At 44.7% G+C, this 17,191-nt stretch overlaps 1 protein-coding gene across 1 annotated transcript in view; it reads right to left on the bottom strand.

The window, feature by feature from the left end:
* Positions 1-16,545, bottom strand: part of LOC101025724 (zinc finger protein 82 homolog) — a 28,150-nt gene extending 11,605 nt beyond the window's left edge. The window contains exons 1-4 of the mRNA XM_009194236.4: positions 16,161-16,545; positions 7,262-7,348; positions 5,040-5,166; positions 2,728-2,820 (exon numbers count right to left, since the gene is read on the bottom strand). Coding sequence (XP_009192500.1) covers positions 2,728-2,820; positions 5,040-5,166; positions 7,262-7,270 — 229 coding nt within the window. The 5' untranslated portion in view covers positions 7,271-7,348; positions 16,161-16,545. The remainder of the gene's footprint in view (positions 1-2,727; positions 2,821-5,039; positions 5,167-7,261; positions 7,349-16,160) is intronic.
* Between the last annotated feature and the right edge of the window lie 646 nt (positions 16,546-17,191).

Genomic DNA, 17,191 nt, shown 5'->3' with positions numbered 1-17,191 from the left:
AGGCCGAGGCGGGAGGATCACGAGGTCAGGAGATCGAGACCATCCTGGCTAACACGGTGAAACCCCGTCTCTACTAAAATACAAAAAATTAGCCGGGCGCGGTGGCGGGCGCCTGTAGTCCCAGCTACTCGGGAGGCTGAGGCAGGAGAATGGCGAGAACCCGGGAGGCAGAGCTTGCAGGGAGCCGAGATGGTGCCACGGCACTCCAGCCTGGGTGACAGAGTGAAGACTCCGCCTCAAAAAAAAAAAATAAATAAAAAATAAAATAAAATAAAATAAAATAAAATAAGAACTAGTACCCTAAAATAAGTGTCCTCATCCAGACCTGAATATACAGAGAAGAAAATACAAAATTACAACATATGTCTCTGTATAAAAACATTTTTAAAGCCTTTTGTGGCTGGGTGCGGTGGCTCTCACCTGTAATTCCAGCACTTTGGGAGGCCAAGATGGGCGGATCATGAGGTCAGGAGTTCGAAACCAGCCTGACCAACATGGTTAAACCCCACCTCTACTATAAAAATTAGCCAGGCATAGCCGGGTGCGGTGGCTCACGCCTGGAATCCCAGCACTTTGAGAGGCCAAGCCGGGCAGAACACAAGGTCAGGAGATCGAGACCAACCTGGCTAATGTGGTGAAATCCTGACTCTACTAAAAAAAAATACAAAAACTTAGCTGGGCATGGTGGCGGGCGCCTGTAGTCCCAGCTTCTCGGGAGGCTGAGGCAGGAGGAATGGCGAGAAACTGGGAGGTGGAACTTGCAGTGAGCCGAGATTGCACCACTGCACTACAGCCTGGGCAACAGAGCGAGACTCCGTCTCAAAAAAAAACCAAAACAAAAACATGTGAAACAAGAGCTGCAAAGAGAGATGAAAACAGCACCTAGACAAGGTAAATGAAAGATAATGAGATCATTCTCTCTAGAGTCTACTATATCCATATTTCTTCTTAATGTGAAGATAGATAGATACATAGATGGAAAAAGCAAGTAAGAATGATATTCTGTGATCTAGGAGCTATCTTCTAGAATAATTCATATGAAACTTTAGTTGCTGATAACACACATATGATTATAATATCAAGCATACCGTTTTTGTAGTCTTTTATTTTCCTTTAATAATTTATGAGAAAAGATGGGGGAAAAAAGGCTTCTCTGATAACTAAAATAATCTTCCCATAGCACATCTCCATCCCCTTACACTGCATACTTTTCGTTATAGCACTCTCATTACCTGACATTGTATTTCCTATTTATTTATAGGTATTACGTTTTTCTTATTACAAGGTAAATTCGGTGGGAATAGAAACTTGACTGGTTGTTTACCACTGTACTCCGAGGCCACCTATCTATTTATTAAAAACCGAAGTAAAAGTCCTAAACCCCGACAGACTGAAGGACCCTCTTTTGGCTAAAGACCCCCAAACTTTAAGTTCCCAGTCATGGCACATGGCGGAACAGAAGGCTGGTCATGACCCATTTGCTTCCAATCCCTTTCACCTTTCTGATCATTAGATTTTCTCAAAAGTCAGCTTGAGAAAATCAAAGGCTGAAAGACCCTTTCGCTTACTTCATCAGAACACTCCCCCACCACTCCACACTCCTGTTTTTATGGTTCCAACATGACAGCTATTCCAGTCCACAGCTTGTTCTTGATAAACAACTTACAGCCTTGGACTGGTTTTGACTGGTCTCCCAAGGATACACAGATCATGGACTTGTGTCCTACATTTACCCTTTTAATGTATAGGTCCTACTTATAATGCATTTAAATGTTAAATCTCTACCCTAAAGTGATCATAGGACTTATGTTAACCTAATATGCATGTGTACAGTCTCCTTCCTGAGTATTCATAGCTCCTCCTGTAGCCTGTTGAACATGTATACTTGGCTAACATTCAGCATATGTTTCTGTCTTACCCTCTACCTCCCTTGAAGTGCCTGTCTCTGGGCAGAAACCTAGGCTACACTTCCCAGTCTGTCAGAATAACCACCTTGCAAGCTGCAACCCTTTATGAAAATTAAAGCACTCCTTTCCAAATGTATGAACTTTGTCATTCTTCAGCTGACACTATAAATGCAAAAGAGGGGCCGGGCACGGTGGCTCACATCTGTAATCTCAGCACTTTGGGAGGCTGAGGTGGGCGGATCACCTGAGGTCAGGAGTTCAAGACCAGCCTCGCCAACATGGCAAAACCCTGTCTCTACTAACATGGCAAAACCCCGTCTCTACTAAAAATACAAAAATTAGCCAGGCGCGATGGCACGTGCCTATAAACCCAGCTACTCGGGAGGCTGAGGCAGGAGAATCGCTGAACCCAGAAGGTGGAGGCTGCAGTGAGCCGAGATCGTGCCATTGCACTCCAGCCTGGCAACAAGAGCAAAATTCCATCTCAGGAAAAAAAAAAATGCAAAAGAGGAAAGCAACTGAATCAAAATATACAATGGTTGTCAACAGTGAGCCAAAGAGAGCACCACCCCACCCCTCAGTTCCATCAAAGAGGAGGAAAACTAGATAGAACAATAATAAAAAAGAAGAGTGGTAAATGGGACAAATAAGTGGTTATTTTAGTACCCCCAACTAAGACCTTAATTTGCTCCCCAGGTTGCAGACCTTTCCTCCTTGGGCCACAGACCTTTCAAGAGGGCTTTCTAAACAACATAAGGATGTGCCTCTTCCCCAACCATCTGGGGCTCCCTGTGGTGATGGCTGCCCAACTGGCCCTCACCTGGATATTGTCTTCTTCCTTTCCTCACAACTTTCCAAGGCTCTTTTCCTTGTTCCAATAAGGAAATCACATCTGGTTTAGAAATGAAGCATCCTGTTTAGAAGAAAAGGAATATAAGGTACATGAAAATAAAAAATAAATCAAAATTACTTTGATTCAGACTTGGTTAAATTATATGTCAAAACAGTAATTGATAAGGCAAAACAAAGAAGTGAAAGATGTTTTAAAAACATGTACATTAAGGTTACACAATAAATAGAGATTAAACAAGGAATGAAAAAATCTTTTCAAAATCTATATTCATATAAGTGTTTCTTCTTCAGAGGCAATAGTGGTTGAGATCACAGACTGCTGGGTGCAGATCCTGCCTGAGTCACGTCCCAGTTGTGTGGCCTTGGGCAAGTTACTTCTATGCTACCTTTTCCTTCCCTATAAAATAGGGATAATCATAGTACCTATCTTATATGATTATTGTTAATACTATATTTATATATGTCTGTATCTAAACATTGCCTAGAGTATATACCAAACACTATTCATATTTCATTAGCTATTGGTTATTCTTCTTTTGCTGAGAGGAAAAATAAGCTTCCTAGGAGATGTATTATTATTTCTTGGATATTCAAACAATGTTAAATTAAATGTAAAGTTCTTGGATTTTAACAGCTTTACTGCAATATAATTTATGTAACATAAAATCTACCTAAGTGTACAATTCAATGATTTTTAGTAAATTTACAGAGTTGTGCAAACATCACCACAATCAACACTTAGAATATTTCCATCATCCCCCAAACATCCCTGCTGGTCACTGGCAGTCAATCCTCATTCCTACTCCCAGCCCCAGACATCCATTGATCTTCTTTTTGTCTCTACAGATTTGCTTTTTCTGGGCATTTTATATAAACAGAATCATATAATATGTAATCTTTTGCATCTGGCTTCTTTCACTTAGCATCGTGTTTTTGATATTCTTGCATGCTATAACATGTATCAGGAGTTTGGTCCTTCAATGAGTAGTCTATTGTATGACTGTGCCATATTTTATTTATCCATTTATTTAGACATTGTGAATAATGCTGCTGTGAATACTTATACATCTTTGTATAGACACATGTTTTTATTTCTCTTGAGTAAACATTTAGGAGAATTACAGGGTCGTATCTTTAACATCTTACATTCCCACTGTAATGTATGAGGGTTCCAGTTTTTCCATATACTCACTAATAATTATTTTGTCTTTTGACTAATAATTGTATATATTTATAGGCTACAATGCGATGTTTTGATACATGTTACTGTGGAATTAGCAAATCAGGGTAATTAGCATATCCATCACCTCAAATATTTATTATTTCTTTTCTTTGTAGTGAGGACATTAAAAACACTCTCTTGTAGCCATTTTGAAATATACAATACACATTATTATTAACTATACTCATCTTGCTGTGCAATAAAACACATGAACAAAATTCTTACGTTTTTAATTTTCAATCATAAAAGTAGGTAAAGCTGGTAAAATTGAGTATGTTTGTTTATTAATGAAAGGTATGAGTTCTCTTGAATTGTAAATAAATGCTGTTGATCCATTTTACCACTACATAAATCATATGTATTCTTTTGATAGAGTAAACTCAATAAACAGGATCTAGCTATTTCCCTTACAAATACACCAACAAGCAACAAAACATCTAAAGTAATTCTGAATCCAAACACAAAGTGAAACTTGTTTTCTTTGACACTGGTAAGGCTACAAATCACAAAGATCTCAAACCCAGCCCCTTCGTTATTAAGGAAGGCCCAAGGGCTACTTAAGGATGGGGAGGGTGGATGTGCTTAATGAAGGTGCTCACTTCCAGTGAAATAAAGCTCAAAGTGTTCCCTTTAGAAAGTGGAGCAAAAATTTAGATAGTTTCCTAAAAGATACTCTTGAAATTTCCAGAGGAAAAAGTTGATGTTGGCCGGGCGCGGTGGCTCAAGCCTGTAATCCCAGCACTTTGGGAGGCCGAGGCGGGTGGATCACGAGGTCAGGAGATCGAGACCATCCTGGCTAACATGGTGAAACCCCGTCTCTACTAAAAATACAAAAAACTAGCCGGGCGTGGTGGCGGGCGCCTGTAGTCCCAGCTACTCGGAGGCTGAGGCGGGAGAATGGCGTGAACCCGGGAGGCGGAGCTTGCAGTGAGCCGAGATCGCGCCACTGCACTCCAGCCTGGGCGACAGAGCGAGACTCCGTCTCAAAAAAAAAAAAAAAAAAAAAAGTTGATGTTACAGAGAACAGAGTTTAAATTCCTAGAAGCAGTTGACCTTACCCAGAGAGACCAAGTTGCTGTAGTTCTCCAACATCACATCTCTGTACAAGTCCTTCTGTTCCAAGTCCAGGTATTCCCACTCTTCCGGAGAGAAGTCTATGGATACATCACTGAACATCACCGATCGCTGAAATGACAAACCACACATTATAAATGAAATGGAAGAAAATGTATTTTAAGATAGAAGGAGAAAAGAGGGAAGAGATATTGCAGGAAGTGGACCATATGGTAAGAAAACAGGCTCCGGCTGGAAGCCTGCAACACAGCGAGTCAGGAAATGAGTGTGCCTGAAGCAAAGTGCCTGGGTTCCTGAAGGATCCTGTTGCTACAGACACAGCCTCTTATACTCCGGCAAATCTTAATCTAGACATGCCTGGGAAAGAAAAAAAAATCAGTTTTCCAATTAAATGAAATACTGTATATAAGCCTTTGCCTACTATGTCTCCCTCATAAATTCCCAAGGAAGGTGAGTTCTTCCACCCCTTTCTCCTTAAATAACAGATTGTTTTTTAAAGCCTCCCTCCGTATAATATCTTTATTTTAGAAAAGGATCTAAATGCAATTAGAGAATGTCTTCTAAGTTTGTCCTAGAAGCAGATCATATCATAAGCATTTTTCTAATCATGACTGTTAAAAATGTGGTTATATAGGCTGGGCACCGTGGCTCACGCCTGTAATCCTAGCACTTTGAGAGGCCGAGGTGGGAAGATCACCTGAGGTCGGGAGTTCGAGATCAGCCTGACCAACAGGAGAAACCCTGTCTCTACTAAAAATACAAAATTAGTTGGGCCTGGTGGCGCACACCTCTAATTCTAGCTACTCGGGAGGCTAAGGCAGCAGAATCGCTTGAACCCAGGAGGCAGAGGTTTTGGTGAGCCAAGATGGCACCATTGCACTCCAGCCCGGCCAACAAAAGCAAAACCCCGTATCAAAAAAAAAAAAAATTGGTTGTATAATAGTCTATACAATGCATATGTGAGATTTAATCATTCTTCTATACTTAGATATTTTGGTTGGACAAAACCTTAAGATCCTCCTCAATTCTGGGAGTCAACGTGACTACTTATGTACCTGGATTACCTTCTCACATGCTATCACTTTCCATCCCTCACTGTATGCCTTCCTGATTCCTGAGTTAAAGGATACTGATACAGCATAATCCAGAATCACAAAGATGTCATTCTAGACCAGCACATCCTGTTCAACCAAAAATAGAATCTTGTTCCTATGTAACTCAGGAATTCCAAGAGAAGATCTCAGATCTCTCTGTGTGTAAGACCTAGCCACACCCCTAATCAGTCCTAAAAGCCTCACAGAGCATGAGATCTTATGATACACTGAGGCTGAGGCCAGCTAACAGCAACTCTTACCTTTTTGTTTTTTAACTTTTTCTTTTTTTTTTTGAGACGGAGTCTCACTCTGTCGCCCAGGCTGGAGTGCAGTGGCCGGATCTCAGCTCGCTGCAAGCTCCACCTCCCGGGTTTACACCATTCTCCTGCCTCAGCCTCCCGAGTAGCTGGGACTACAGGCGCCTGCCACCTCGCCCGGCTAGTTTTTTGTATTTTTTAGTAGAGACGGGGTTTCACTGTGTTAGCCAGGATGGTCTCGATCTTCTGACCTCGTGATCCGCCCGTCTCGGCCTCCCAAAGTGCTGGGATTACAGGCTTGAGCCACCGCGCCCGGCCCTTTTTCTTTTTTTTTTAAGAGACAGGGTCTCCCTCTGTCACCCAGGCTGGAGTACAGTGGCACATCCATAGCTTCACTGTAGCCTCGAACTCCTGGGCTCAAGCAATCCTTCCATGTCAGCCTCCTGAATGGGTGGGATTACAGGTGCAAGCCACCATGCCCAGCCACGACCCTTATCTTACACACTTGGAAAACTCAAGTCTGGAAAAGTTCAGTTTTCCTGTAAGTGGCTAAATGGGCCCATCCTCTCTTATCAACTCACAAAGACTGGTCAAATATTTAAGAGATTTCATTTTTCCTCCATCGCAGCTTTTAGCAGAAGACTGAGCACATATAGGAGACGCTGAATGATTTGTTCAACAAATAAAAGAACAATGACTAGAATAAAGAGTGTTCATAGGACAAACATTGTGGTTCACCCGCCACTGGATATGGAAGAACTGAAAGAAGGTTCTTCCAGTTAGGAAGTTTCAGGATAAAAAAATGGTGACAGGACCTTAACATGATAGTATTCCCAGAAGGAGAAAAAAACTTACAAGGGCCATGGTATAGAAATTCAAGAACTGGTCAGTCCTCCTTGAGGTTTACTTGCCAGGAGAAGCACTGAGTTCACAGAGGCTGATCTAGGGGGAGGAAAACAAAGCCATGAGATCAGATGGACCTCAGAAATCCCCAATGACTTGAGTTACTTCAAGGGACCTTCCCTCCTTCTGATCTCCCACCACAGCCCCTAACGCATTAATGCATACATACATAGGCAAAAGAGGAAATTGAGGGAGCCTGACGAAATCTAATCTACTAATTCCAGAGGGCTGATAAGGGCTTCATGCACTCATCTAAAACTACACCCTCCCCTCCCTCTGTGCTCTATGGATCTGCTCTAGATCCCACTCGTGACATGTGAGAGAACGCTAAGTAAAGACCGGCTTCCAAGTGTTTGGCCATTAATTATTAAAATTGTTGCACTGGCAGCCCTGCTTCTGCAAGAGCTAGAATAACTCTCTCTGCAACCTCCCTGGGCCTACTCACTCCCCTTTCCCAGCCTGGGGAATCCTAGGAATCATCCAGCATTGTCTCCTGGAAATGAATCTATCTATTGGCCCTTCCATGTAACCTAGGCTGGAAGCCAGGCATGGATCATGCCTCCATTTCATTCTGGATAAATACAAATGCTCCTACTTTCCACTAAGAATTCCCAGACATTAAAAGTTATATGTGCATGTGTATATATACATACATATATAAATAAATATATATATATATATATCTTTTTTCTTTTTTTTGAGATTGAGTCTCTCTCTTATTGCCCAGGCTGGAGTGCAGTGGCACAATCTTGGCTCACTGCAACCTCCAATTCCTGGGTTCAAGCGATTCTTCTGCCTCAGCCACCCAAGTAGCTAAGACTACAGGCGCACACCACCACACCCAACTAATTTTTGTATTTTTAGTAGAGACGGGGTTTCACTATATTCACCAGGCTGGTCTCGAACTCGTGATCTGCCCCCCTTGGCCTTCCAAAGTGCTGGGATTACAGATGTGAGCCACCGCACCTGGCCTGTTTTAAATATATTAACTCTATACTCAGGATGGCTCTTTAGCACAATAATTATTCTATCCATGCAATGGATCAGAAATTCACACGAAGAGAAATAAAACCACTTGGGCTGGGTGTGGTGGCTCACGTCTATAATCCCAGCACTTTGGGAGGCCGAGGCAGGTGAATCACCTGAGGTCAGGAGTTCGAGACCAGCCTGACCAACGTGGTAAAACCCTGTCTCTACTAAAAATACAAAAATTAGCTGGGTATGGTGGCAGACACCTGTAATCCCAGGTGAGGCAGGAAAATTGCTTGGACTTGGTGGGGGCGGAGGTTGCAGTGAGCCGAGATTGCGCCATTGCACTCCAGCCTGGGAGATAAAGCGAGACTCCGTCTTGAGAAAAAAAAAAAAAGGAAATAAAATCACTTGTAGAAATGCAGTTTATGAGTAGCAAAGCTGCATTTGGAATCATTTATCTAACCACAGAGTCAGCTTTCCTTCAACTCTAGCTCTTTTCTCTGAAACCCAGAATTTCTATTCCAGTGAGAGAAAACTGGCATGCATGATTCACTAAAAATAAAATAAAATAAAATGAAATAAAAATAACACATCAACTTGCCAACAGGTATCTGGTACTGATGCCCATATTAGTAAGCATGAGAGCAAATGAACATTCTAACCAGTATACTGCAGACTATATAGATTTTAAAGTATGTATGAGCAGCATTTAAACCATACACACTCTTTGATTCAGAAATTCTACTTTGGGGATTAAAAAAATAACTGTACATATGATCAAAGGTATGTGTAAGAGTATGTGGATATTGTTCATAATAGAAAAAAGCTGGAAAGAACCTAAATGTCCTTCAATAGAAAACAGGTTAAATAAATCATAAAGCATCCATAGAGTAAAACAAACTGCTGTCATTTAAAAAAATGATGATGTAGCTCTTTTGAGACGGTCTCGCTTCTGCCGCTTCCAGGCTGGAGTGCAGTGGTCGGATCTCAGCTCACTGCAAGCTCCTCATCTCCGGTTCACGCATTCTTGCCTCAGCCTCCCGAGTAGTTGATCATAGCGCCCATCAAGCGCCTCGCTGTTTTTTTGTATTTTTTAGTAGAGACGGGTTTCACTGCGGTTAGCCAGGATGGCCCCCGGGACCTCTGACCTGATCCGCCTCGGCCTCGGCCTCCCAAAGTGCTGGGATTACAGGCTTGAGCCACCACGGGCCTCGCTTTAGACGGGAGTCTCAGCTCTGTTGCCCAGGCTGAGCGTAGCTGCCGATCTCAGCTCTCACTGCAAGCCCGGGCCCCTGGTTCACTTTATCTCCCTCCTGCCTCTTGCCCCCCCTGAGTAGCTTTGACTATACAGGCTCGGCCACCCTCACCAAGGTTTTTGTATTTTTAGTAGAGACGGTTTCACCGCTTTTAGCCAGGCTGGTCTCGATCTCCTGATCGGCGGATCTGCCTTCGCCCCTGCCTCCCCAAAGTGCTGGGATGCTAGGCTCGGTTTCACCACCGCTGATGATGTAGCTCTTTAACTGGAAAGATGGAAATATGTTCAGTACAGTTTGTTGAGCGAAGAATGCAGTAACAGTTGTGAGTGGTATGATCCTGTTAAGGTACAGCAAAAACAGATGTGAGAGAGAGAGAGAGAGAGAGCATATGTGTGTGTGTGTGTGTGTGTGTATGAATCTCTAAATACTAAGTTTTAGAAAATATACAAGGACATATAAAATATTAAAGATATACAATCTCTTAGAAAAATAAAATGAACATTATGAGGACATCTGTAAAGTATACATACAAATCAGCACAAAGAAACACTGAGAGGCGGCTGGGCGCGGTGGCTCAAGCCTGTAATCCCAGCACTTTGGGAGGCCGAGACGGGCGGATCACGAGGTCAGAAGATCGAGACCATCCTGGCTAACACGGTGAAACCTCGTCTCTATTAAGAAATACAAAAAACTAGCCGGGCGAGGTGGCGAGCGCCTGTAGTCCCAGCTACTCGGGAGGCTGAGGCCGGAGAATGGCGTGAACCCGGGAGGCGGAGCTTGCAGTGAGCTGAGATCCGGCCACTGCACTCCAGCCTGGGCGACAGAGCGAGACTCCGTCTCAAAAAAAAAAAAGAACGTTTTCCACTATTCAAAGTTAAAGTCCATATTTCAAATATATATATGGTCATGTAGAATCATGAAATAAATGTAAGCAAAAAGAAAATCAAGATCACTATCTACTGATGCCTCTCAGTGTTTCCTTCCCACTTATGAGTGAGTACGAGCGGGGGTCGCTCTTCTGCGCCCAGGCTGGAGTGCAGTGACCGGATCTCAGCTCACTGCAAGCTCCGCCTCCCGGGTTCACGCCATTCTCCTGCCTCAGCCTCCCGAGTAGCTGGGACTACAGGCGCCCGCCACCTCGCCCGGCTAGTTTTTTGTATTTTTTAGTAGAGACGGGGTTTCACCGTGTTAGTCAAGATGGTCTCGATCTCCTGACCTCCTGATCCGCCCGTCTCGGCCTCCCAAAGTGCTGGGATTACAGGCTTGAGCCACCACGCCCGGCCGGAAAAGGTTCTTTAAATAGGTTAGATACTTTTTAAAGTAGTCATCCCTTGAACTTGGAGAAAAAACTATCTTAAAAAACGCTGCTATGTTTTTACTGGTTTTGTTGATTTCAGCTTCCAAAATTTGAACTGACTCCATTATTTCTAAGTGTGTTCATGTATGTTGGAGTTCTGCTTACATAAACATGGCTACACATCTTCAATTAATGCCTTGTTTCACTGCTGCTACTTCTCATGACTTCTTGACCAAGCTTTTGTTTTGCTTCTCAAAGAGTTGTTTTAGCCATGAGGCCCTCCTAGGAGTTGCTGAATCTTGTCCTGTTCATTTGCATCAACATCATGAGAATAAAAACTATAAGGCATATGCTTATTACATAAAATCCATTACCCCATAGGAACCCCATGAGTTTGGTATTATTTGGCCATGACCTGACAATGCTTGCTATAATCAGCTGTCTCCTTCCCGTGACCTCTCAAGCCATGCCATCTGACTTCTTCAATGACCTTTACCTCATCTATCTCAGTCTTATTCTTGCAAAGGCTTATCTACCTTGAAAGATAACAAACAACCTAAGGATACCAACCATGTCATTTTGGTCACTGTATTTCCCCTGAGGACTGGCACAGGATCTGGCATATTGTGAGTACTTTATAAATGTCTCATAATTCAACCCAGAAATTCCACTTTTAGGAATTTATCATTAGGAAATATTTGTAAAAGTATACAAAGATGTATTGCAAGAGAGTTCATCAAAGAATAGTTTACTGGCTGGGCACAGTGGCTCACACCTGTAACCAACACTTTGGGAGGCCGAGGCAGGCAGGTCACTTGAGGTCAGCAGTTTGAGACCAGGCTGGCCAACATGATGAAATTCCATCTCTACTAATAATACAAAAATTAGCTTGGCATGGTGGCGGACACCTGTAATCCCAGCTACTTGGGAGGCTGAGGCAGGAGAATCACTTGAACCTGGGAGGCAGAGGTTGCAGTGAGCCGAGATTGTACCATTGCACTTCAGCCTGGGCAACAGAGAGAGATTCCGTCTCAAAAAAAAAAGAATAATTTACGACAACCTGAAATCAAATATGTAACAGTAGGCAACAAGTTGAATAAATGATGTTCCACTATATTATAGCATATTATGCAATTATTATTGATGGCATTGGCCCATATTAATTAAAGAACGAAGATATTCATGATAAATTACTAGTTATGGGAGTCAGACTAAAAGAACATATACAATGTTGGGAGGTGGCAGATTCTCATTTATTAAAAATACAGGCTTTGTTGTCAAGATTCAGGATATGAACAGAGCTCTGGGAATTATTAACTGTGAGAATTTGGACACATTAATTTTCAGTGTCTCCGTTTCCTCAGAGATAAATTAAGGAATCAACAGTACCTACCTTATAGGGTTGTTGTGAAGGTTAAGAACATAATACATAAAGCACTTAAAATGGCTTACTGTAAGCACTAAATTCAGTGAAAAACATTACATACCCCTCATTCCATTATTTTAAAAATTATCTTCAATTATTTTCAATTTCAAAATTTGGTATTTGCTGATAAATTATCTTTAATAATTTTAATAGTAGTCCCTTTCTCTAAAAACTTCTTGAGATTTTTCAGCACTGCTCTTAAAACATTGATAAATGTTAGAACTAGGCTTGAAAATGTAATTCTTTTTTTTTTTTTTTTTTGAGATGGAATCTTGCTCTGTCGCCAGGCTGGAATGCAGTGGCACGATCTTGGCTCACCGCAACCTCTGCCTCCTGGGTGCAAGCGATTCCCCTGCCTCAGCCTCCCCAGTAACTGGGACTACAGGCACCCATCACTACGCCCGGCTAATTTTTTGTATTTCAGTACACACGAGGTTTCACCATGTTGGCCAGGATGGTCTCAATCTCCTGACCTCGTGATCTGCCCGCCTCGGCCTCCCAAAGTGCTGGGATTACAGGGATGAGCCACTGCGTCTGGCCTATGTAATTCTTCTTAATAATGTTATCAAAAAAGGATTCACAGAAATCAAAAAGTAGAGCAAGGGCCCTGTTGCTTTCCATCCCTAGTAGCTCCAAAGGGACATCATTCCATATCACAAAACCAGCTCAAGAATTTTGCTTTGATAAGGTATCATATTAAATACTTTTTTTTTTTTTTTGAGACAGTTTTGCTCCTGTTGCCCAGGCTAGAGTGCAATGGCATGATCTCGGCTCACTGCAACCTCCACCTCCCGGGTTCAAGTGGTTCTCCTGCCTCAGCTTCCCAAGTAGCTGAGATTACAGGCATACACCACCACGCCTGGCTAATTTTTTTTTTTTTTTTTTTTATTTTTTTTTTTGAGACGGAGTCTCGCTCTGTCACGCAGGCTGGAGTGCAGTGGCGCAATCTCGGCTCACTGCAAGCTCCGCCTCCCGGATTCACGCCATTCTCCTGCCTCAGCATCCCGAGTAGCTGGGACTACAGGCGCCCGCCACCTCACCCGGCTTCTTTTTTTGTATTTTTTAGTAGAGAGGGGTTTCACGGTGTTAGCCAGGATGGTCTCGATCTCCTGACCTCACGATCCGCCCGTCTCGGCCTCCCAAAGTGCTGAGATTACAGGCTTGAGCCACCGCGCCCAGCCTTTTTTTTTTTTTTTTTTTGAGATGGAGTCTGGCTCTGTCGCCCAGGCTGGAGTGTAGTGGTACGATCTGGGCTCACTGCAACTCTGCCTCCTGGGTTCACACCATTCTCCTGCCTCAGCCTCCCCAGTAGCTGGGACTACAGGTGCCCGCCACCACGCCCGGCTAATTTTTTGTATTTTTTTAGTAGAGGTGGGGTTTCACTGTGTTAGGATGGTCTCGACTTCCTGACCTCGTGATCCGCCCACCTCAGCCTTCCAAAGTGCTGGAATTACAGGCGTGAGTCACCGCACCCGGCATAATTTTGTATTTTTAGTAGAGACAGGGTTTCAACATGTTGGTCAGGCTGGTCTCGAACTCCCGACCTCAGGTGATCCACCCGCCTTGGCCTTCCAAAGTGCTGGGATTACAGGTGTGAGCCACCACGCCCGGCTTCTTTTTTTGTATTTTTTAGTAGAGAGGGGTTTCACAGTGTTAGCCAGGATGGTCTCGATCTCCTGACCTCACGATCCGCCCGTCTCGGCCTCCCAAAGTGCTGAGATTACAGGCTTGAGCCACCGCGCCCGGCCTCTTTTTCGTTTTTCAAACAAAGTGTTGGAGAGTCTTTGTCTCCTTAAATGATCAATTGTGATTCTATTTTGGAAAACAAACACAGTGCACAAGTGCACAGAAAAAAATGGAAAAACAAACATTAGAATAGTAATATTTATTCTGCACGGTGAGACTACGGGCAACTTAAATTTTATTATTATAGAGTGAAGATGACTGGGTGGTAGGGGATGGAGAAAATCTGTTCTGAATAGTACTAAAAATAGTTGGCAGCTTAAACCAGGACTTTCTTTTTTTTGAAGCCAGAATCTCACTCTGTCACCCAGGCTGGAGTGTAATAGCAGGATCTCGGCTCACCACAACCTCTGCATCACGGGTTCAAGCAATTCTTCTGCCTCAGCACCCCTAGTAGCTGGGATTACAGGCATGCGCCACCATGCCCAGTTAATTTTTATATTTTTAGTAGAGACGGGGTTTCACCATATTGACCAGGCTAGTCTCAAACTCCTGACCTCAGGTGATCTGCCCACCTCAGCCTCCCAAAGTGCTGAGATTACAGGCATGAGCCACTGCGCCCACCCAATTAAACTATTTTCATACAAATAAAATTAAAAACAGAGTTGTGAAGAGGGAATATCTTTTAGTTGTTAAGAAAATTGTGATTCTATAAGCCTGGGACATGAGTGGGTTTCGGGAAAATAAACAACAGCATGGCACAAATAAGTAACACCCATCAGTTCTTTAACTGTTCTTCATCAAAACGACGGGCTATTTTCACTATCAAGATTCTTCTATGAATGAACACAATCAAGTAACATTCCTAAATTCAGTAAAAGTATACCAAAGCAGACAGAACAGTGTGGTAAACAACAGTTTATCTCTTTTTCTCCACTAAGAAACTAGTTTTATATTATGTATAATCCTTGCAAAATGTTTTATTAATCTCTGTTCTAAGAGCTTTACACATAGTAATTAAAAGAAGGCCCACAGAAGTAATGAAAAATATCTACCAAACGGGTATGTGCATACAGGCTCTCGGGAGCGGACCTAGGTATCAACTCAATGGACAGGACATTTATGGAGAACGAAACAAATATTCTCATGTCCTAAGAAATAAGAATGCATTTCACAGAAGAAAGCAGAAACACCCACTCGCCTCGACCTTGACTTAAAGAGGCAACAGCAACTCATTCCTCCTCCCCCTCAGACCCCTTTTCTTAAAGAGTTGGGCAGGACTGGCTAAGAAGGGAACCTGGCTTTTCTTGCAGCCCAGCCTCGCATGGTTAAATTAGGCACAATGCCACTACCGCCCACCCACACATAACCAGAGTAACATAAGAGAGAGGGTGTTGTTAACTCTTCCCAGTATCAAAGAAAGATCAGGGTCATGGATGCCCGGGGCTGGAACTGGAGTTCACAGTAGCTTCCTGGAAGCAATGCTGTGGTTCTGAAACCTGCAGCTGGACTCTTCAGACCTGTGAGTGTACGTGCATGGGTCCGGGTCCGCGGGGAGGTGGCGTGGGAGTCCCTCCAGGAGCAAGCATGGGCGGGAGCGGGGGCTCGTTCAGTTCTAACATTCCTATCCCAAGGTCGGGTCTGAGCCTTGTTCCGCTGTTGCCCAGGCTGGAGTGCAGTTGGTGCTATCATAGCTCACTGCAGCCTCGACCTACTCCTAGGCTCAAGCCATCCTCCCGCCTCAGCCTCTCCAGTAGCTGGGATCACAGGAGAGCACCACCACACCCGGCTCATTTTTAAAATTTCTGGTACAGATGGGAGTTTCGCTTTGCTGCCCAGGCTGGTCTCGAACTCCTGGCTTCCTGCGATCCTCCCGCCTCGCTCTCCCAGAGCGCTGGGATTACAGATGTGAGCCACCTGGCCCGGCCTAGTCTGAGCCTTTCTGCTGGAAGTCTTTTTTCTGGCGCGCAGAAACTAACCAAGGGCCATTTCTCTGCAGCTGGGCCCGGTGTGGGCAGAGGATGCTGGGGTCAGTCACGCACTCCACGGCCACAACAACCTTCGCTCATACAATAGGCTCTGCACCCAAGTCAGCCGCACAGACGCCGTCACATCCCAGCCCCGGCCCCGTCACGCCCACGACACACACACCCGGGCCTGAGGCGCGGGGTCCCGCCGCTCTGCGATACTGCAGTGGTCCCGCTCCCCTCTCCTTACCCCGTGCCGCAGTGCTTTTCCTACGGATTGCCAGGACCGACGCTTCGGGCCAGGACTGCGCACTCGGGACGCGAACCCGAGGCACAGCGATGCCGAAACAGAGGGAGCCGCGGCCGGATCGGGCCACAATCCCCGGGGCCTAACGGGCTGCGCGCGGGGGCTGCTGGGAGGGCCGGGCGCACTCACGGAGTGCGCAGGCGCGGCCAGTCTCAAGGGTCCGCTCACTGGTGCAGCCCCACGCTCTGTGTGAACCGCGAGCCGGAGCTAGGCCTGTCCCAATGAGGCTGCGCTTCGAGTCCCTTAGCGCTTGCGGAAAGGGCGGCAGGGCCTGGAAGGGAGCGGGGACAGATGGCTGGCGCGTTAAAGAAAGGCGCCCGCGACCGCCTCTCCATAGGGCCAACTAGGGAGCTCTGTGAGCGAGGACGGCGCTGCGGGTCTGTCCTTGGCGCGGTCCTGTCCCTGGCACGGTCCTGTCCCTGGCGCGGTCCTGAGTGGGATTCTTTCACTGGGTGTGGCTGGTTGGGATTTGAGACGGTGTGACTCGGCAGACTCGGGGATGACCGGGATGAGGTTTGTGACAGAGATTGTGTGACTGGAATTGAGTCGAGCTCCGTAGGACTGAGAGTACCGTGGGCGACTGTGAGACCACCCGGTTGACTGAGTGCGTGCGCTTGCGTTTCTGTGAGCGCGTATATAACCCACGATAAACTTTAATGTGGCGCGGTTTTTCTGATGTTTGTTTTCCTCTTCGGATCTTTCCTGGAGATCGTGTGAGTCAGTGTGTGTCTGAGAAACGACGCCCCTGATTGTGTGGTGGGTGTGTGCCTGCGGGGCTGTGACGAAGTGACTGGATAATTGATTGTGGCCCAGAGCCTCGCTCTCCTCAACTACGAAACAGAGAGGGGAATGTTGCATCCTCAAGAGCATCAGCTTGACTGCAGGATTTGGTGAAAAGCGCATTTTTAAAAATTACGTATTTATTTTGCATTTAATCACAGGCTTATTATGGGGGAGAATGCAAATGAGCGTAA

The sequence above is a fragment of the Papio anubis genome, chromosome 20 (assembly GCF_008728515.1).
Source record: "Papio anubis isolate 15944 chromosome 20, Panubis1.0, whole genome shotgun sequence".
Taxonomy (NCBI): domain Eukaryota; kingdom Metazoa; phylum Chordata; class Mammalia; order Primates; family Cercopithecidae; genus Papio; species Papio anubis.
Note: the sequence above shows the minus strand (reverse complement) of the source record. Positions and strands in the feature narration are given on the sequence as shown.